The sequence below is a fragment of the Callorhinchus milii genome, unplaced genomic scaffold (genome assembly GCF_018977255.1).
Source record: "Callorhinchus milii isolate IMCB2004 unplaced genomic scaffold, IMCB_Cmil_1.0 Scaffold3, whole genome shotgun sequence".
NCBI lineage: Eukaryota > Metazoa > Chordata > Chondrichthyes > Chimaeriformes > Callorhinchidae > Callorhinchus > Callorhinchus milii.
Window position 1 is genome coordinate 5914946 of NW_024704744.1, and position 23142 is coordinate 5938087.

Here is a 23142-nt window from a genome sequence, read left to right on the forward strand (position 1 = left end):
AAGTTACCTAAACAGGAAGCTAGAAATAAACACACAAGATTATTGTGCTGATGGATTAAAAACTTGTCCTCACCTCCCTTTAAGTAGATTTGCTGGAAAGGACAAAGGAGCTTGACGTTTGGAATTAAGTGTTTGCAAGGCAGCTGTCCTACCCACAGAATTTCCCGAGCAGTGCAGGGAGTTATTGGTCACCACAATGGATACTGCTGTAAATAGCTAATGTGCTGCATTTTGGTCCAGGCAGACTGTAATAAAAGGCTCACCAATAAGTCAAAGCCTTGTGCTTTTTCCACTTTTTATTTGGGATGACAAGCTCTCGCACTAGGTTCAGAACAAGCTGGTGAAAACTGGCAAATTACTTCTCCCACAGAACTATACCACACGTTCCCAAGACAGTATAAATATGGTTCATCTAACATTAATACACATCACCGTTGCATCATTACATAATTAAACAAATGATTAAGTATCCAAGTATTAACTTACGCAATCAAAAGGCATACAAAATATTACAGACGTCGTGGTCTGCATAGTTGAAGCAGAAACTCAAATCACGCTTCTGACAAGTTGGTAAACCTCCGATAGTACATCAAAAGAAATAAAAGTTACAAGTTTCAGAAATTTTACTGTACAATATGAATTTTTAGCTACAATAACAAAGCATTTCTACTTTAAAAAATTGATTTAGTATGTAAAGGGCATACTCTAATATACATTTTCTGCACAAGACAAAAAGGCAACATACTAATATTAAATAGTCCTTCCTCCACCCATTTGTATGTTTTGGGCCCAACCTGAAGTTGCACTGTAGAGTGCCAATGTTTCACATTGTAAGGCTTTATTTTGAAGACTTATTTTAAGATTTTGAAAAAACTGTGTGCTTCTCTATGCTATATTGCAATATGCAGATTCTGATGAACTAAAGCATTTAGAAGAAGGCCCATTTAGATGCTGAAACTGCAAAGGGTTGTGAGGAAATTCATGGTAACATCACATGATTTACAACAGAAACCATTCAAATGCATTGCAAGCATTATCTAAAAAACAATATACAATATACATGAAAGGGGGCAATCGAATGAAGATTTAGTCGGTGATAAGTTTGACAAAGAAACTCAGGCACACTGCTGAGCAGCAACAAGTTCTAGTGACTGCAGATCATGTAAACAGTACAAATATACACTGAGCTGCCAGCTGAATTGACCTTTCCATGCCACTGCGTAGAATGCTCATGTGAAGGAGCTGCATATGTGGTTGATGCTGCACTGACCCATCGAGGCAAGCTCAACCAATGAGATGCACCAAAAACTGGTGCTCCGTAATGCACATTCAGGTGACTTGAGAGATGGTTCACTTTGGTGGAGAAAGATCTCCAAATTTGCCAACAGAACTGTTAACAGTTAACATTCTAGGTGACCCAAATACTGGGCCTTGGGAAGAAAATAAAATGCATTTCAAAACGTGTTGTGCTGGAAACTCAGCTAATGTTGTGGTCATTTGTATATCCCTAACTTCATTGCTTGCAAACAGGGCAGCAAGGAGCTCTGCAACACATGCCTACTGTACATCACAGCCCTGTGCAACACAGCTCAGTGATGGGCACTGTAAGAATAGGAGCTTGACTGAAGTATACTCATCATACAGTAACTTGTTAGAAGCTCAAAGAAAACGTGAAGGTTGCGAGAGAATTTCTGGGCTTAAAAACACTTTCTCTTCCCTCCCCCCCCCCCCCCTCCTCCCAGCTCCGAAGGGAAGCACCAAGTTGACATTAAAAAGCACATCTAAAAATTTACGTTCCTACTGAACCGGTCACATTAAGCATCTGCTTAGCCTTCAGTTGAGTTACCGATCAGCAATCCGTGGACATTACTGGATGCAGCAATTGTTCCGATGACCGTTGGAATCCTTGAAGCGTAGGCGCATTTTGGGACGGTATTTCTCCAAGTACAAAAGCTGCTTGCTGTTGAAGGCTCCACGACGTTTCCTGAATTAAAAAAAATTGAAACAGAATTTTAAACGTAAAAAAAACACTTGATTTTACATTAGTTCTGTATAGTACAAGAGAATTAAAATGCTCTGATTGCCATTTGAGGACAAATCCATTAGCCTCAACTGTCCTTCGAATGAGATGTTAAACCAAGGTCTCATCTGCCTGTTCAGGTGGAAATTAAAGATCCCATGACACTATTCGCAAAGTGAGTTTCTCCCAGTATCCTAGCCAACAATCCCACCCCACACTTAAATAAAAATACATTTTCTTGGTATATTGCTTTGTGCAAACGAGCTGCTGTGTTTGTTCATCAAATACACGGTCACTGTACTTTACAGTATTTTCTGTGAGGAACTTTGGGAAGTCCTAACATAAAAGCCACAATATCAAATGTAAAGTTTTTATTATTTTAACAATAGCATGCTTCATGTTTCCTGCTTGATATGTCCCACAAAAATTGGTGCACAAGCTTTCACCCAATCTGCCACTACTCTGGAATTCTATCCCAGAGCTCCTCCAACTTGCTCTCTCCTCACTTTCGAAGCCTGACTTCAGATCACACTTCAGTCATTTCCTTGCTCCTTTTTGAAACATTTGTGCTCAATACTTCACCACATTTCCAAGTTTTGAAGTACAAGAATAATAATAATAATTTAAAAATAATCTTCCTGCTTTATGTATGTGCAATGGGTATCTGATAGCAAGATCATAGGGTTGGCTTGCCGAGGTACAAGTTTCACTTACTGTCGAATGAACTGAACGGCATCTTCATACTTCATTCCACATTCAATCAAGGCGAGGGCCACCAGAACTGGAGCTCTAATGTGGAAAAAGAAAAAACAATTTATTATTTCTTTTCTCTCCATGCTCGAGCAGGAAGTTTGTTAGTGTCTGCAAGCGTCCGAGACACTAACCCATGTGAAGGGCGTTTTATAAATCCAAGCTATAGGGAATGTTTAACTACATGAGTTTAGCTTGTCAAATATTCAGCAGTGTCCTCAAAGCACAGTCTGGAATCCTCAAGCCTATTGCCAACCAGCAGCAGAACTCCAGGATTAGCCAAGCAAGATGCATCCGTCTGGAGAAGAGTGCACACTCCATACTAAAAGCAGAAACCATACATATATGGAACTCAGTTTGGTCTGGAGATCCATGGACATTCATAATAATAATAATAATCCTTGCATTTGATTAGTGCCTTTCACGTCTTCTAGATGTCTCAAAGCGCTTCACAGAATATACTGTAAATAATAATAATTCTTGCATTTGATATATCGCTTTTCACGTCGGGAGGACGTCCCAAAGCGCTTCACAGAACACATTGTAAAGTGAATTAACTGTATATTTGTGGATGAAACACAGCAGCCAAATGCGCACAGCAGCGTCCCACAAACAGTTGTGGACTGAAGTGACCAATTTTATTATTTTTTTCTTGAAGGATTATTATTAGGCGTGTGGAGTAAGGAAACTTGCCCAAGGTTTCACCCTGCCGGGAATTGAACCCAGGTCTCTCGTTGTGAGGCAAGTGCTCTAACCACTGAGCTACAGGACTTCACGGCTTTCACTGTGTCAGAAACCTTGCTTATCAAAACAAATTTATAGCTATTACAGCAGCCAAAACTTTTGTTTCCATCACTCTCACAATTACTAAGACGAAGGACATCAGCCCAAGGGGAAAGCATGTTTTCCACCTTTGTAGCAACTGTTAGGTTCAAGAATTCCTCCATCAGGTGTAGCTTTTAGGAACCTAAACAGGAGGAGGACACTCAGCTCATCACGCCTGTTCCATCAGTTCATAGGATTTTAATCCCAATTCCTTGCCTTCTCACCAAACCAATTTACTACCAAATTATCTTTTAAAATTCCCTATTGATCCCACCTCTACAGATTTCTGGGGACGAACATTCCACATTTTCACAACTGTTCACAAATACTTCATGACCTCAGTTCTAACGATCTTAACTGATATTAAGACTATGCTTCCTTGTAATGAATGCCTCTACTAAGAGGAAGAGTTGCCCACTATCTAGCCTGTCAATTCCTTTCATTATTTTAAATGTGTTAAACAAATTACCACTTAACCACCTCTATCCCAAGGAATGCAACCCCAGTCTACCCTGCCTCTCATCATAGCTAAACCGCTTTAGCCCAGTTATTAGTTTAGAAAACGGAACACTCTCCGAGACCAGTATATGCTTCAAAAGATTAGGTGCACCAAACTGAACAAAGCTCCAAATGAGTTCTGCATCTACAAATAAGTGCCGGCATCTTTTGCTCGATAGTTTTCTGCACTTACGTTTTGAATTTCAATGATAAGACTCTGAAGCCTTAGATCTCTTTTCGTCTATCCATCCTCGTGCTGCCCATTTAGAATATACTATTTATCACTCTAATCTGCTCCCAGCAAGGTGAATCAATCAATTTAGAGCTGCACCCCTACTCTATCATTGTCCAGTCATCATTTTATAGGGTGGTTATTGTGCATTCATCAGGAATAATTTTGAGTGCTTACATATTCATTAAAGCTGCTTATAACTGGGAGACGATCAATTCGGATTCTAACCAGGGTCCCATAAGCAAAAGGACAGCACATTCACTCACTGATTCATCTGGCCCTTTTGATCATTAAGAACATTTATCTGCATTCAGATATTGCCAATGTTTCTATTAAGAACAGACTCCCCCTCACAAAACCTAGATAGCCATACAATCATATTAATATTCAGAACACAAATCTCAAGTATCAGTTAAAAGAAAAGCAAGAAACCTGTCACAAGGAACCATGTTGAGAGATTACAAATAATGACCACATTTGTTCTACACTGATGCTCAAGTTGCAAAGTGATTGAAACCAACACCACTGTTCTGTTCCAAAGAGAAACTGTTACACAACTACAGTACATAGAAGGACTTAAAGGTCATTCCTTTCTTTTCACATGGATATGTGACGGATCAAACAGTACAGCATACAACATGTAGTCCAAAATTCCCAACGTGCACAAAAGGGAGTTGTATTGTAAGAGTATAAAGAAAAAAGCAGCGCATGACATCTACCTCAATTCAAAATCTTTCTAAGTTGCTGACTAAAGTATACTATACATTTTACGCACAATACAGTAACATCTGGAGAATGGCAATTACTGTATATATACCTTCCAAGTCCTGCCACACAGTGAACAGCAATGCAACAGCCAGGTTCTTCACGGAACTTAGCTTTGAGAAGGCTAAGCCAATCATCCACAATCTGATTTGAAGGTGGGGCACCATCGTCGAATGGCCAGTCCTGTTGAAGAAAGCAAATTTCAACCTACAGAAACCTTTCACATCATTTCATCCACATTGCATTAAAACAGTCCTTAATACTCCATAATCAGTACAAAACCGTTTGCAGCTAACTTTTAGATGTGCGTCGAATACTTAATAATAATAATAATCCTTGCATTTGATATAGCGCTTTTCACGTCGGGAGGACGTCCCAAAGCGCTTCACAGAAGACACTGTAAAGTGAATTGACTGCATATTTGTGGGCGAACGCGGCAGCCAATTGCGCACAGCAATGTCCCACAAACAGTCATAGATTGAAAATGACCAATTTTTTATTGTTTTTGGTTTTGGAGGGATTATTATTAGGCTCTGTGTGGAGTAAGGAAACTTGCCCAAGGTTTCGCCCTCTGCCTGGGATTGAACTCAGGTCTCTCGCTTGCAAAGCGAGTGCTCTACACACTTAGCTACTTGTTTGTATATAGAATTTCTGGTTAAAAAAACAAATGCTTTACAAAATAAAATTACAGATGTTATGTGACTCACCAATCTGAATTTGGTTGTAAATTTCAATAGCAGGAAATACAAGTTTACAAGAACTTGGGAGAAACCGGGTTCTTTTGAATTGAGAGTTGAGGGTAAAGCCCTTCACAGCAAACTGCCAAACAAAGGTATAACTCCTTCAATCCAAGTACATCCAACTGTTCCAGGATGGCATTCCCATATAATAATAATACTGGGATTTGATATAGCGCCTTATCACGTTTTTGAGGAAACTCAATTCAATGCAAAATAGTCAGCAGAGGAACCTGGTGTCATCAGTCTGGGCACAAAAAGAATCTAAAAGTGAGAATGGAGTGGTAGTTCTTGGAACTCCTATGTCTGCACTTAAAACTAACCCAGTAAATTCCAGGTCAGACTGCAATAAAACACTCACTAAACAGGTAATGGAACAAGCTGGAGATTTAAAACTGAATCAGTGTCAGGGTACTTACCAAAAATTGAATACCTTCTTTTTCAACCAGGGAAGTGTCATAGGTGGCTTCACATACTCGAACTACTGTGGTAACGCTGTACTTTTTTAACTCCTGAAACATACAAATAATCAGATGTACCCCATACCATAATTGTATCACCTCTCCTGAAGGCACTGATAAGGTCAAATTTGATAGGCATCAGATGCCCTGTTAACTTGCTCAAGTTAATAATTAGCAAAGTTGCAACTTTAGTTATCATGGTCAAAGCAGGACCAAGAGTACTGCAGACTCAGATGGTTCAGAGACAAGACATCCCAGACTGCCACCAATCAACTTGATTCTGATTCCATTATCAGGTGTATCACCCTTGAAGCCAACTCAGCTCCAAGTAGACCCTGATTACCATTTTACTTCTGTCCTCTACCCTACCCCCAAGATGATAAGAAGGCTGGATTAGATGTGCAATATCTAGTCATGCTTAACATACAAAACCCACAGGCTTCCTTTTGTTCTTTACCTCTATGCCAGTGTGTAGTTCTTTTTGCTGCTCTCTAATCTCTGCTAATTCTAAATCGACCTGTCCGCTCCCTCTGCTTAGCGGATTGCACCTGCTCCATGAACCTTGCCCACCCCACCATCGATCAGGGCCTTCAATCTCTTTGCTCCCCACCCTTTGGAAACCCATCCCGGAGACCCTTCATCGCACTCCCTCCCTTGCCTCCTTCAAGGCCCGTCTCAAGACCCTCCTCATCAACCAAGCCTTCAGTCACCTTCCGACCCCCACCCACTCCGCCTGATCCCAACTCCAGCTTGAGATCAAATCCCTGACTATCAGGTGCCTTGGAATGCCCTCCCTACGTGAAAGGAACTATACAAATGTAATGTTTGGTAGTTGTTGTTTAAACTCTTACCTCTATGAACTTATTTAAGGTTGCATTGGTGGGGTTGTGGGTGATCAGAAATCTCATGTTCTTGTAGGTGATTTCCACAGGGGCTGGGCGATTCATTCGAGCCATTTTCTTAAAATGGCACAAAAAACTTGAAAAATTTGCTAAAAAAATTGTGCGCAAATTTGAATGTGGGGCGCCTGAAGAGAGCCAAATTTAATACCAAGGCCCAATTATCAAATTCCACTGGAGACTGAGCACTTGTAAGTATGAAGCTGGAAGAATGGAGGCTCTTGATGAAGCTTTTGACTTCGATCCAGCAACACTGTGACCAATGAAAAACAGCCCACTTGAAGTTACCCCATCCAGATATGGTCGCAGATGAATCAAGCGCTTTTCTACTCAGGTAACAGCCAGCTGCTGGTAAAGCGGCTCTTAAAGGGTCTTCTGAGTGTAACACCAACAGATTTCTACAGTTCACTTGTCTGCATAGACGTCGTGCTGTGCCTGGCAGTAGTCTCCACTGCCCTTCAGAAACTCCATAAATGTGTGACCTAGAACACCACAGAACTGCTGTAATGAAAAACACACAAATGTTATTTAAATTTCTTATACATTCTGGAATTTCAGATAGATGCCATTTGGCCCATTTAGTCCATACAGGTGACTGTTCGCCACATGAGCTCCCAGTCCTATTCCCTTCTGCCTCGTGTCAAATATTCTTCCGACTGAAGTGAATCAAATTGATCTTCCACCTATCTGCCATTCTGTCAGCCTAGTTTGATCTTCCTGCAACTTTTCGCAATCCAGTTATTTCGAACACCCTCAGATTAGTGGCATTTGAATTGACAACAAACCTCCTATATCTGAGTCCAAATCATTGATGTACCTGTGAACAGTAGCAGTCCAAGTATAGATCAACACTTCCTATTTCTTGCCAGCATGAGAAGCTGTTGTTTACTTTGTTTTCTATTTTTTTCAGTAATCTCTCAATCAATTCTGCTACCATACCCTCAACTCCACATGTCCTGACTTTAACAGCACATTATTCGCCTTCTTCCAGAGCCTCTGATTCTGCATAGACATCTACAGCTCTTCTGGTTTTATTACTTTATCGCTTTGCAAGTGAGAGACCTGAGTTCAATTCCAGGCAGGGCGAAACCTTGGGCAAGTTTCCTTACTCCACACGCCTAATAATCCCTCCAAAACCAAAAACAATAATAAATTGGTCATTTTCAATCTACGACTGTTTGTGGGACATTGCTGTGCGCAATTGGCTGCCGCGTTCGCCCACAAATATACAGTCAATTCACTTTACAGTGTGTTCTGTGAAGCGCTTTGGGACGTCCTCCCGACGTGAAAAGCGCTATATCAAATGCAAGGATTATTATTATTATTATTACTCCAAATAACTACTGGTCATCTACTCAGCCATTTTAATATGAAACTTATTACCCACCCCCGTTTGCAAGTCTACATTGAATGAGCTTCAGTAACTATTCTGCAGTTTAATAATAATTCTTGCATTTGGTTTAGAATTTGTCAGAATCCAGTCAGTAAATACATTAATGACAAGACCAAAGCATTAGACATGTAAGAAATCAATTGAATGCAATACTGCGTATACATTTTTTAAAAAATGGTCATAGCAGTTTTGATTTTAGGCACTTCTCTCTAGTACAGTAACAACTTCTTACCTCCAGACAGTAGGCAATAGCAACATTGATCAATTCAACATATATAATGTAAATTGTCAATCTCTGCCATTTCTTTCATATTGTCTTTTTATTTGATATAATCTCAAAACATTTGACCTTAAAGATTTTTTAAAGGGCAGAAGAATCTACTTGAATGCAACAACTATTTGGGTTGGAAGAAGAGCCTTCAATGCACTGAATGTAAATTCTGCATCCTAACTTTTTTTTAAAAAATGGTCAATCTATTATAAAGTTGCCTTTAGATGCTGTAGGACAACACAGATCTTAGCTCCCCATGTCCAGAGACCCCTGCTAGGTCAGTATCGGGTTCAGACATCATGGGATTTGCAGTCAAATACTGCACTCAGCTGGCACTAGACTAAGCTGTTAAGGTTTGCACATCAATGGCCATTTGCAAGGTACCCGTGAAACTATATGTGAATAGACAAACACCTTCAGCACAGGAGGAGGAAAATCATGTAACGGAAGAGGAGCTTCTTAAGAGTTTAGAAACCTACCTGCAATGAAGCAGGGCTCAACTCCCTTCAACCCCTTTAATTTTATTGCTAAGGTTATATAAAATTGTACAAGCGCATTACATCAATATTGATCACTGATAGCACATACAACTACAAAGGTTAATACTACTGCATTATGACAAAATAGGACAGTTTGGTGTAATCAGACCTCTGACAATTCTACTCATTTGGAGAAACAGCACTGCCCTGACAAACTGAGCACCCACAGCCCTTACATGAACCAGTCAAGTCTTACTACACTGCTGTGCACAATTGGCTGCCGCGTTCGCCCACAAATATACAGTCAATTCACTTTACAGTATATTCTGTGAAGCGCTTTGGGACGTTTAGAAGACGTGAAAAGCGCTGTATCAAATGCAAGGATTATTATTATTATTACTCCAGTAATTGCTCAAGGTGAACTTTTGAACAATTACTGGAATTACTGAATTTGAGCACGGCCTCAAGTTCAGATGTTTAATTTTTATAGAGTAGTTAATGCAATATGGGGATTAGATTAGCCAGAGGCAGATTGTGGAGCAATTTAAATGATTATTTGGCACAGAATTCAATTGAAGTGATAAGAACGGAGTAATTTTAAAAAAAATTTTTTGGGATTGGTCAAATTGACAGCAACAATCTTTTGAGTCCTGTACATTTCTGGTTACCATTGGGCAGGCGTATGTAGCCAGCCACTGGAGACCCAAAATTGTACAAGTGCATTCATCAATATCGTTTATGCCTTTGGGCACAGTAACAACGTCCTACCTCCAGACAGTAGGAAATGGCAACATTGATCAAATCAAACACGACTTTTAAACTCGACTGTTTGTAGGACGCTGCTGGGCAATTGGCTGCCGCGTTTTGCCCACAAATGTAGTCAATTCACTTTACAGTGTATTCTGTGAAACGCTTTGAGATGTCTTGAAGACATGAAAAGCGCGGTATCGAATGCAAAGATTATTATTATTAAGTAAATGTCATAGAACATGAAAGCTTAGAACAGCTAAAAGGTTTAGTGCACATGAATACAACCCGGCTGACTTTAATATAGGATTCCCAGTGGCAACTACCCTGCATTTAGACAGCAGCTTTCACAAAGAAAAGAAAAGTGAGGAATTAGCAAGGATGGGAGATTACGATCTGACAGGGATAAAAGGTATTGAAAAGAACATGTTTTGACCAGATCAGTTGAGGCTCTAAGGCATTGGTAGGTGAGCGGCTAACGAAGAGGTAGAAGTTCAAACGACTGGTGTGGAACAAAGGGGGCAATTTTACTCCATGTGAGGAAAGAAAAGGTGGAGGGGTTCAACCTGGGAACCGGGAGATGAATGGTGAAGAACCGTAATCAGAAACGGTCAAGTTCAGTAATTTTAAGGTGAGGCCTTTTGCAATAGCAAAGTTAAGTGAATGGTCACGAACACACGTTTATTTGGAGGGCAAGATTGAGGGAGAGGATCACAGGAATCAGTTTCAGGTTCCCCTACTATTATTTGCATTTGATATACTGCGGCCCCTTTCCCGTCGGCCGATGTCAAAGTTTTTCACGGGATATACAGACTCGAGGCGAAATTTACTAGTCACGGCTTTAGTGTTACTTTCACAGAACTCCATAATCCACAAGCCAAATCAAATGTTAATGAGCTAACCTATGCAGTCTTGCTGATCAATATAAAATTCAGCCCTTTGTATCAGACTAGATGCCTAACCAATAACATTACCTAGGAGAGGGAAATGGAGGATCTTTATAAGGGAAAATTGATGGTGAATTTTTTGGTGGGGCCATTTCCTCCCCACCAATAGTTCTGATTAGCCTATACCATACATTCAAAAGTGATATATTCTTAAGGAGTTGGCCCTCCAGAATAAACAAAATTAAGCAGCAATACTTGCGCCAAAGAGGCAAAGACATATAGGCGTCACCACCATATTTGATATAACAATTAACAGGAGGTTTTAAACTTACCACACTAGCACATACTCCGCCTTAGAATCACAGAATTATACAGCACAGAAAGAGGCCATTCTCTCTTAAAAGCTGTTATCCAGTCGGCTTCCCCCACCCTTTCAGGCAATGCATTCCAGATCCGAACAACTCGCTGTGTGAAAACATTTCTGCTCACCGCCCGTTCTTTTAACAATTATTTTAAATCGGTGTCCTCGAGTTACTGACCCACCCGACAGTGGAAATAGTTTCTCCTTGTTCATCCTATTAAATCCCGTCATAATTTTGAAAACCTCTATTAAGTCTCCTATTAACCTTCTCTGTTCTAAAGAGAATAATCCGAGCTTCTCTACCTCTCCTCATAACTGAAGTCCCTCATTCCTGCTACCATCCTGGTAAATCTCCTTTGCATCCTCTCCAATTCCTTGACATCCTTCCTAAAGTGTGGACCCAGAACTGAACACAATACTCTAACTGAGGCCTAACCAGTGTTTTATAAAGGTTCATCTTAACTTCCTGACTTTTGTATTCTATGCCCTTATTTATAGCCTTGTATCCCGTATGTGTTTTTAATATAAACAGCTTTATCTACCTGTCCTATCACCTTCAAAGATTTACTTATAATGAACCCCCAGGTCTCTCTGTTCCTTCACTCCCTTTAAGGTTCTAGCATCTAGTTTATACTGCCTCTTATTATTCTTCATCCTAAAATGCTCACTTCACCTTGTTCAGACATCAATTTGTAAACCTTTTACAAGCTCTAAACACACTACTCCAAAATTATTTCTAGGCCAATAGACATTCAATTCTCTTGAATGTCCTGGCAACCTGCTTCCTTTACCTCTGGGAAGTCAGCTCACATAATTTACCAATAAATCTAAATGGTCAGCCAATCTTCATTCCACTCTCAAATTTATGATTTTATGAACAGTCTAGTCTTTAGGATCTTTAAAGACTTGATCTTTAAATCAAGTCAATTTGAATTCAAGATCTTCAAGCTCACACGGACTAGCAATCTCTCCACAGACTAGCCCTATCACACACGTCTGACTTCCTACAACACTACCGACCACGCTGTTCCCTTTGCTCAGCAAACGCTGGCCTGTTTCATGCCTCCCAACCTATGAACTGCACCACTGGCACATGAGCATTCACTCATTCTGGCCTTGCTCTCAAAAATTTCATCCGATTCCATTGGACTTGCTTGCAACCTTCCATCATTTCATGCCTGTCTCAAGATGTCTCTGACTGCTCATTTTTTCCCTTACTCACACCCTTCGATTCTCACCCCGAGCCAGCAGCACCAAGCTCTTTGAGACGTCCTCTCGGCTTAGTGGATAGTACTCTTGCCTCAGAAACCAAAGGTTGTGGATTCAATCCCTATATCAGTACCTGGAAACCATATAGTCTATGGGTTACTCCAATGTAGTACTAGGTTTGTGTTGAATTAATGGAGGCGCCGTCCTTCAGATGAGACATTAAACAGAGATCCCATCTGCCTGTTCCAGCGGATATTAAAGAGCCCATGGATCTATTCAAAAAGAGAAGCGAATTCCTCCTGGTGTCCTGGCCAACAGTCCCCCAAATATAATATTTTATTTCATGGCTGTTTGTGGAACATTGCTTTGTACAAATGTGCTGCTGCATTTACCCACAAAATATATCAACTCCACTTTACGGTAAATCTTGTGAAGTGCTATGCCACATCCTCCCAATGTGTAAGGCACAAGATCTAATAGGGTTACCTGCCCTGTGATATCAAACACACAGAATCACGTGCGGCTTCTTGGGCACATTTGTGGAATCCTGTAGTGTGGTGGTTAGCGTGCTCGCCTCGCAAGCGAGAGAACCCGGGTTCGATTCCCAGGTAGGGTGAAACTGTAGGCAAACTTTCTTACTCGACACGCCTCTGGTTTACTTAGCGGTAAGTAGGAACCCTACTTACTATTAGTCAATTGGCAGACTGCTTTCCAGGGATAATATCCTTTCCAAAACCAAAAGTGGTCACTCAATCCATGACTGTTTGTGGGACACTGCTGTGTACAATTGGCTGCCGCTTTTGTCCAAATATACAGTCAGTTCACTTTACAGTATTCTTTGAAGCACTTTGAGACGTCTGAAAGACGTGATAAGGCACTATGTCAAATGCAAGGATTACTGCTATTAATTTAAGAAAATGTTTCATTCCCTCAGTATTGAACTGGAAATGTCAGCAGAGATTATGTGAAGTCCTGGAACGAGGCAGCAATCCACACCTCCAAAATTCTGTATAAAATGCTTTTGGCTGGAATCCAAGTAAAGCTTGCCAAGCAGCAAAGTATGTCCAGAACAAATCAACATAAAACAAATCAGAGGCTTGCCGTTAGTGAGGGGGCGCTAGACATTTTATAACAGAGGCTGGGCTCCAACAGGTTCTGCAGGATGTTTTCCTTAAGAGGAAAGTTCTAATCAGATAACCGAAAGGTCAACGCTGAGTCAGCAATATCATGTGCTCAACTCTAATGTCACCTTTCACTCTGACCATGAGTCAGAGTAAAAGGCGACATTAGAATTAAGCTCATGATATTTTATATGAAACAGTGCAGCAATTTTTCCCAGATTAAACCATTGGATATTACTTCACATCTATTTGGAAAAATCTACAAGAGCACAAACTTAATTAAATACCGGCCAGATGTTTAGACGGTAGAATGCTTCCACAGGTATAAGGGATCTCAATTACACACTGAATGAAGGCAAAGAGTAAACAATGAATCCATTTAATGAAAAAGGATTTAGAGACAAAGTAACACTGCATCGACCCAGAGGTAACCATTGCTTTACCTCTTACCCAATTACAGTTAAATGTTCTACGATCTGATCAGAACCACAACAGTACAATACTGCTCTATGCATTTGTTTCTGGGAAAAGGATTACAACAATCAAAATTGGCAGACATTTGAGTCACTGGCAGCAACTAACTGGAACACAAATGTTTCACTAAAGAAACGCAAAGGTGAAAACTCAGAAGTTAAATGTCCCAACTCGCACAATGAAAGAAAAAAAAATTGAAGTATTCCTGATGGACCAGTAAATCAAATGACTCAGTCTGGTGGGAAAGTTCAGAATGTCTTGGCATCTGTGGCTCTTTTTAACATGTGGCTACAAAAACTTGAAGTGAAATTTACCAGGAAAATAAATATACAAAGAAAACAATTTGAATACCGAGAAAAACATTTTGAAGAGCGAAACAAAAAAAATGCCCAATTCAATTAAGACTCAATTTTTTTCTGATAATTCCAGTCATCCTCCAGTAACTCATTCAGGGCCAAGAAGCAATTTGCAGCTGAACCAGATCCTTTTTTTCCAAAAGATACCTTCACAGGAATACACTTCCTCCAGGTACAGCCAACTCTACTGCCCCAATGCCTGCCACCTCTGGCCCACATAGCTCAGCTATTCACTGAACAAACAACAACAACAAAATTACATTTGTATAGCGCCTTTCACACGACTAAGCCATCAGGGAGCTCTAGTAAATTTTACCCAAGCACATAAACAAATTTGTGTGCTCAAAACCATTACTCTGATTCCTCTGAAGATATTTTGGTCTTCAATAATTAAGGACACTGTTTACCACAAAATGAGAGACTCCCAGGTGGAACCCTCCTGCTTGGCTCCTGTCAGCGCCTTCATACCTCAGGCGCTGACAGCATCTCCCTCCATGGAGGCATTCTACATCTTATAGAGCCAATACAGAACTTAGGGGTCCTGTTCGATACTCAACTGTCCTTCATAACCCACATCCGTGCCATGACTCGCTCCGCTTTTCTGCACCTCTGCAACATCACTCAGCTCCCCCACAGGCTGCCGAGACCCTTGTACACGCATCCATAACATCCAGGCTCGACTATACAAACTTCCTGCTTGTCGGCCTCCCCAACTCCTCCCTCCGCAGGCTGCAGATCATCCAGAACTCTGCAGCCTGTGTCCTCTCCCACGCCAGGCTCCGTGACCCTATCACCCCCATCCTCGCCCAACTCCACTGTCTTCCCATCACACAGAGGACACAGTTCAATATCCTGGTCCTCACTTTCAAAGCCTTCCACTCCCTTGCTTTCCCCTGACCTCTGCAACCTCCTAAACCCCTACCAACCTGCCCCCTCCCTCTACTCAGTGGGCTCCGGCTTGCTTCATGTCCCCCTGGAGTCATCTGAACTCCTAAGCCATTGTGCCTCCTGACAACCTCACCTCCAGCCACTCCTCCAAAATTCCCTCTCTGTTATCCGATACCCTTACCCCTTCCCCACCTTCCTATTCCAACAAGTCCCCTCTTGATCCCAATGCTTAGTTCAGATACAAACCCTTGACTGTCACAGGCCTTGGGTCATTCTCCAAATGTTAAAGGCGTGATATAAATGCAATTTATTGATGTTTGGTTAAACAGACAATTCAGTGCTTTACTTTTAGGGGAGAGACAGAGAAAATAAAGACAAACCAAATCTGCAAGATCCGGCTCTTTGCCAGCAAGCTTCAAATTAAAATATTTTTGCTAATCCAAGTTTGACTTACAATTTTACTGCCAGTGTCAGACATGCCCTAAATATATTGTTGTGCTGGATCTCAGAACCTAAATTTAAACTTTCCACTATCCATAAAAGGAGTTCTACATAAGGGAGCTACTCCGCAAGTGCAATTAGCTTAGTCTCATTAGGTTTTGTAAAAGCCAAGAACATACAGTATTGATTACAACCATTTCACAAGATGTTTATTTTACAATACAATTTTACATTTATATATCACCTAGCACTTCAAGACAACACCCCACTTAACAATCTTGGTTTGGCACACAAGCTGAAGATGGGGTGGTAAAAGATGACCAATGCGCAGTCGAAGAGGTAGGCTCAAAGAGGAGTTCCAGACAGTGGGAGCAGGAAGGCTGAAGGCCCACCCGCAGGGATAATGAGGCAGGCTGATGCCTGCTGAGCGAAGACAGCAACCAAATTGGTAAGGTTTGAGGAGGTTGGAGAAGTATGGCGAGGTGGACGTATAGAAGGATTCACAGGCAAGAATGAGGAACGTGAACTCTGTCTGCCGGGCAAGGGGAACCAATGTAGTCGGGTGAGGATGGGGGGTAGGTTGGGGTTATAGCCTCCATGAGTCCGATGCAGGAAACGATATGGGCTGCAGAATTTGGTTAGCCTGCAGCTTATGTAAGGAAGAGCTGTGGAGTCCAGCAAGCAGAGAATAGGCATAGGTAGTCTAGCCTGGACTTGATAAGTGCATGGAGAGGAGTCTCAAAAGCTTGAGGGGGAGAGACAGTGGTAGAAGCACAGGCAATGTTTCAGAGTTTGGATAAAGCTGAGCGGATCAGAGCACAGATGTGGGGTTTAAAAGACAACTGAGAGTCAAAGAAGAAACTGAAGTTCTGACCAGTTTTGCGACGTAATCCATCTTGATTGTTGCTGTCAGCGGCCGAGATTAGAGGGCACTAAAGGGAGCCAAACAGGAAAACCTTAACAATCAACTAGAGAAGGTTAGAGCTCATCCAGGACTTGATGTCTGACAAGCAGTCAGGGTCCTGGAATTGAGGGTGGAGGCAGAGATAACAGTCGAGCATCAACCGCATGAATGCAGAGGTTAACACCGTATCTGTGGATGGCTTTGCTGAGTAGGAACATAGTGAAGGGGAGGACAAAGCCCCGAGTAAGGTAGTATGTGATTGTGCGGGGCTGAGAAGAGAAGCTAAAGATTATCTTGATTTGGGATCTGAGCAAATCACATTTGGAATTGGAGGAGAGGATGGGCAGGGCATGGGAAGGTGGCAAAGGAGGCAATTGGTGAAGAGGAACCTGGGGTTGTCTTCTGCCTCCAAGATCCTTGGATGATTTAGCTGAGGCAAGGGCAGAACAATAGTTTTAATAGTCTAACCAGATCTGATGCTGGATCTGGAGATTTAAATCACGAACGTTTGGCAGCACCTGCCTGAGAATTGAGGGGAGTAGAGGTGACTGCTGTACTGTTGCATTTTGTCAAACAGCACACACCTAAGACTTTAATTATTAATTGCTTCATTTTATACTTGCTAAAATTACAACTAAGTGATGACTAAAGTAAGAATCATTGGGAATATGAGAGTTCAGATTTCAATCTATGTGTAACAGAGAGAATTATTTAACAAGGGATTATCTTTCTAATAGTTCCTTAGCTGTCAGTCTGTTCCAACTTTCAGCAGCTATCACAGAAGCGTTGATGGGCCACCCACAAAAGGGTTATAGCTTGCAAGAAAGCAAACCAACATGGTGGTACAGCAAGTAGCTGTAAATGAAACTCAACTTTAGAGAGACAGCAGAAGGTTGCAAGGGATACAAATAATCCAAACAAAATTTTATGTTCCATCTAAATGCTAACAATTGTGAACGTTCATTCTTACAGAGCTATGCAGGTTTATAGCATTGATCTAGAAATTTCTAGATACCAGTTATCTGCTCCTGGAGATTAGCCAGATCACAACAATGGCAATAAGACCGACACTCCTATAGTCTACCTCGAACATATTTAAGTGAACTAATATGATGCTCGCAGAAAGCTACTACATTGACACAAATCAACTTGGCAGCAGCCTCAGAACTATTTTTACAACAAAATTCAAAATTATGCACATCACTTATTCCAAGTATTGATCTTAAATTAAACTTATTCACTTAAAAAGCAGCTCTAACCTCTAATTTATAAAAAAAACTAGATGTTAAATCCGTCCCACTAGTCACTCTGTCCCGGATCTCTCACACCATCCCACCAGCCGGCATCTCATCCCTTCAGACAGCAAAAGACAGCATCTCCTCTCTCTCTCTCCCCAGACAGACAAAAGGCATACTTCTCCCCTCCCCCCAAGACAGTATCATTCATCCCAACCCCCTCCCCAATTGATATCATCCCTTCCCCCAGACAGATACAGCATGTCCCCCTCAAACAAGAGACGCGTTTCCCCCCACCAGATAGACATCTCTCCCCTTGACCCCACCACCCCCATAGACAGCAACTCTCCTCCCCCCCCACCCAGAGAAACAGCCTCTTCCCCGGTCGCCAGAGAAACAGCTTGTTCCTCTCACCAGATGGCATTTCATTCCCCCCACTCCCCAGTCAGAGATGGCACCTCTTCCACACCCATCCCCATCCCAGACAATCGCGTCTCTCTCCAGCATCCCTCAGAGAAACAGTATATGGCAAATCCCTCCCTCAGAGAGATGGGCATCTCTCCCCCCCCAGACTGAAACAGCGTGTCTTTGGCCCACCCTCCCCACCACAGGCAATCTCTCTCCCTCCTCCTGACAGACATTCTCGCTCACTCCCCCCACCCACCCACCCCCCGCACTAGCAGACAGTCTCCCCCCCCTCCCCCGACAGAGAGAGACACCAACTCGTCCCCCTCCCACCCCAGACAATCTCACCCCCACCTTCCTCCTGACAAAACAGTCTCTCTCACTACTCTCCCTGCTCTGACAGTCTTCATCTGCCCCCCCCCACCCCAGACAGCATCCCCCCCCCACCCAGACGGGGTCTCTGCCCCCCCACTCCCCACCCAGACGGGGGGGGGGGGTCAGACAGGCGGTGTCTCCCCTCACGACGGGGCAGCAGCTGCCGCGCTGTCAAGTGGCCGCGCGGAGACCACCCCCCACCCCTCCCCCCACGTAAAACAAGCCCAGACTAGTCACGACCAGTCTCGGGCCGTGTCTGAGCGGCCTGGACAGAGCCGATCAGCGGGTGAGGTGAGGGGGGGGGGGGGGGGAGAGGGGGAGACTAACGGCCGTGGAGGAGACACACAGAGAGAGAGAGAGAGAGGGCAGCGCCCGGGGCCTCGGGTGATGGCGGTGACCGAGGGAGAGAGGGGGAGAGAGAGAGAGACACGAGCAGAGCGACTCCACACCCCGGGCTCGGGGGGAGGAGGAGGAGGAGGAGGTAGGAATGGCTGTCGTCTTCCCCCCCTCCACCCCCGTCCTCTCTCTCTCTCTCTCTCTCTCCCCCTCTCCTCAGTCCCGGGGGACGGGCGACAATAACCGCCGTCTCGGGACAATACCCGCCCCGCGTGAGGCAAAACCGTCGCCCGCGCCGCCCCCCAGGATCTCGCCCCGCCGCCGGCTCGAGGCGGCGAGCGGCCACTTACAGGGATGTGCTTACTCATTGAAGACTGCGGCTCGATCATTTAGACGCCAGGTCCGAGAAGAGAGAGACTGCGCCGGGGCCGGGCGGGAAGGAGGGTTGGGCGGGGGGGGGGGTGTTGGGGGGTGAATCGCATGCGCCGCCTGTCGATCCGACTCCGACCAGCAACCGCCAGCGCTGAGCCGCGCAGCCCTTTATATACCCGCGCCCGCGTCACCGCTTCCTCTCCTCTCCCACGCACACGCACACACGCACGCACGCACGCGCACACCCCTCCCCCCCACCACCCCACACACACGTCAATCAACGCCTTCTGCGTCACCCGCGGCTCCGCCCTCTTTCGTCGCGTGGCGCCCTCACCCCCCCTCCCCGGACCCTGGCCAATCAGATCCTGGCGATCCCCGCTCGCCCCGCCCCGCCTCACTCCACTGCACCCACCACTTAGCGAGGCGATTTTGAGGCGTGGCTAGCGGGAGGTGGGCGTGGCTAGTGGGAGGTGGGCGTGGCTAGCGGGAGGTGGGCGTGGTTAGCGGGAGGTGGGCGTGGCTACGGCAATGGACTTGTTGGGTCCAAGATCCTCATTCTCACCTACAAGGCCATTCATGGCCTCGCTCCCTCCTACCTCTCCAACCTACTATCCCCCTACCTACCTGCCCGTACCCTCCGTTCCTCTGGCTCCGGTCTGCTCCACATCCCCCGCCCCAACCGCCCTACCATCGGTGGCCGGGCCTTCAGCCTCTCAGCCCCGAGGCTCTGGAACTCCAACCCCCAGTGCCTTCGCCGCCTCCTCCCTTTCCTCCTTCAAGGCCGGTCTCAAGACCTTTCTCTTTGACCGTGCCTTCAGCTCCGCTCTCGACTCCTCGCTCCCTCCCTTCCCTCACCCTGACCATTTCCCACCTGCTCGGGTCCTGACCCAACTGTACAGCGCCTTGGGACCTCCTCCCGACGTGAACGGCGCTCCAAAAATGCAACCTTGTTGTTGTTGTGGGTCAGGGTATTGAAGGATATGGGGCAAAGGCGGCAATTGAAGTTGAGGTACAGATCAGTCATGATCTCAGAGACGTGTCTCAGAGGAAGGGCGTGTCTAGAGGGAGGGGTGGATTTTAGGGAGGGGCATGCCAAGAGGAAGGGAGTTCCTAGGGTGAGGGGCATCTCTCGCGAGAAGGTGCGTGTCCAAAGAAAGGGCATGTCTCAGGAGGGGAAGAGACATCATTACTCTGTACTCCTCAACATTACCAACCCCCCCCTACCCCCACATCCCCACCAGCCTACCACAACACTCAATGTGGAAGTATGTTTGTTGGGATAACAGCAATGTCTTTGCACTCAGTTCAGCATTACGGTCCCGGGACAGTTTCAAATCCCTCCTGAAAAGGAACGAGAGGATATGAAAAGGGAGTGAGGAACCCATCATAGAGAGTATGAAAAGAGAATGAGGAACCCATCTTTGCATACTATTCAAAAGCGATTTCCCCTCGTATTGGATGCAGGTTGGTGCCAAGGCTTGAGAATCTCATGGTGTGCGTTGGGGTTATACTATTACAGTTTAATCCGTTAAGATCGCGTACCCTGCCATTGAGAGCACAGCCTGGCAAATATTCTGCTGCTTTCCAGCTAGGACTATCCTACCAGTTAGAGGTTTGGCTTGTACAATAACAACAAAATTACATTTATCGAGCGCCTTTCATGTCGAAAGGACGTCCCAAGGCACATAGGCTCAATAAGAGACACGTTGGAAGAATCACTGTCCCAGAGTATATCTGCTATACAGGTATATATCAGACAGGTAACTGCATGTGTAACAGTCTTGTACACAGGTAGCATCTCTGAGAACTCAACAGAGGCGTGGACTATCGAGATTCCCACTGATGGTCAGGTGACTTGATTATGGTATTCCGTTGCCAAGAATGTCAACTTGGAGCCAGCTCCGGAGAACAGTCACATATGGTGCCCGTGGATCCAGACCCCCAAAAACTGAGAGAGTGAAATATGGTCTGGATTAGTGGAAGCAATCCCGTCAGAAAATTGAATGTCCATGTATAAATGTTCAAATATAATGTCCTAATACTAAATTAGTAATATTCAGATTTCCTATTCTAAATATGTATTTGTAATGGTGTACACTGCTAACAATAAAATAAGTTCCTTTCATAATTGAAGATTATACTAGACTAAGTATGGTTCAACTGAAACAAACCACTTCCCATCATTGAAGCTTGCAATAGATTTTCTTCATGGTTGTGGTTATAGGGAAACTAATTCATGAGACGATACTAGCAGCTAATTACAAGATCTTCAATTATAATAATAATTAGTCTAGTTTCCTTTATTCATAATAATCCTTGCATTTGCTAAAATGCCTTGTCATGTCACCAAGGTGTCTCAAAGCACTTCACAGGATAAGCACTTCATACTTCATTTACTGTGAAGTAGGGTGACTGTGTATTTTGTAGGCAAATGTGGCAGCCAATTTCCAAACACCAATATCCCACAAACAGCCACAACAACAACAAGATTACATTTGTATAGCGCCTTTCACGTCGGGAGGACGTCCCAAAGCGCTGGACAGGGAACAGCATTTCAGACGCGAGCTGGGGTTGGGGGGGGGCTGAGGGGAGGGGAAGGGGGGTGGCCGATGGCATGGTTGAAGAGGCGGGACTTGAGGCTAAGGAGGGGTCGAGGCGGAGTGGTTGTGGGATGGAATTCCAGAGATTGGGGGCAGAGTGGCTGAAGACTCTCCCGCCAATGGTGGGGCGGGTGGGTTGGGGGACGTGGAGCAGGCCAGAGCCGGCTGAGCAGAGGGAGCGGGCGGATTGGTAGGGGGTTAGGTGGTCGCAGAGGTAGGGCGGGGTGAGGCCATGGAGGGCTTTGCATGTGAGGACCAGGATCTTGAACTGGATTCTCTGAAGGATAGGGAGCCAGTGGAGTCGGGCAAGAGTGGGGGAGATGGGGGTCACGGAGTTTGTTGCGGGAGAGGACACGGGCTGCGGAGTTCTGGATTATCTGCAGCCTGTGGAGGGAGGAGTTGGGAAGGCCGACAAGCAGGGCGTTTGCATAGTTGAGCCTGGAGGTGATGAAGGCACGAACAAGTGCTTCAGCGGCCTGAGGGGTGAGGTAGTGGCGGAGTCAGGCGATGTTACGGAGGTGAGGGAAGGCAGAGCGGTTCATGGCTTGAATGTGGGGGAGAAAAGACAGTTGAGGGTCGAACAAGACAACTGGGTTCCTGACTGGCATCTTCTGACTCAAGAGACAAGAATGCACCAACTGAGCCTGGCTGACACTTTCTACGCAAGTTTTTAGATTTTTTTATAGATTCATAGAAAGTTACGGCACAGAAGGAGGCCATTCGACCCATCGAGTCTGTGCGGCTCTTTGACAGAGCAAGTCACTTTCACTAACCCCAATCACCAGCTTTCTCCCCATAACCCTGCAAACCCGTCTTCCCCAGATACCTATCCAGTTCTCTCTTAAAAGCTGTTATCGAATCGGACTTCACTACCCTTTCAGGCAGATCATTCCAAATTCGAACAACTCGCTGAGTGAAAAAAATTCTTCTATCCTCCCCTCTGCTTCTTTTGGTAGATATCTTAAGACTGTGACCACGGGTCACAGACACACCTACCAGCGGAAACAGCTTTTCCTTATCTCGCCTGTCGAAACCTTTCATTATCTTGAAGACCTCTATCAGGTCCCCGCATAACCTTCTCTGCTCTAATGGGAAAAGTCC

At 44.3% G+C, this 23142-nt stretch overlaps 1 protein-coding gene across 2 annotated transcripts; it reads right to left on the reverse strand.

Annotated features, from left to right (window-relative positions):
• Nucleotides 1–281: 281 nt before the first annotated feature.
• On the reverse strand, nucleotides 282–19514 carry ptp4a1 (protein tyrosine phosphatase 4A1). 2 transcript variants are annotated; one of them, XM_042333025.1, is made up of 6 exons: nucleotides 19434–19514; nucleotides 7140–7688; nucleotides 6247–6339; nucleotides 5143–5273; nucleotides 2735–2809; nucleotides 282–1984 (listed from the first exon to the last, which is right to left on the reverse strand). In XM_042333025.1, exons 2-6 carry the CDS (start codon nucleotides 7242–7244, stop codon nucleotides 1867–1869), a joined length of 522 nt encoding a protein of 173 aa, XP_042188959.1. In that variant the 5' UTR covers nucleotides 7245–7688; nucleotides 19434–19514; the 3' UTR covers nucleotides 282–1866. The 2 variants fall into 2 exon arrangements, with proteins under 2 accessions (XP_042188959.1, XP_042188958.1); XM_042333024.1 differs by having other exon boundaries at nucleotides 19420–19514.
• Between the last annotated feature and the right edge of the window lie 3628 nt (nucleotides 19515–23142).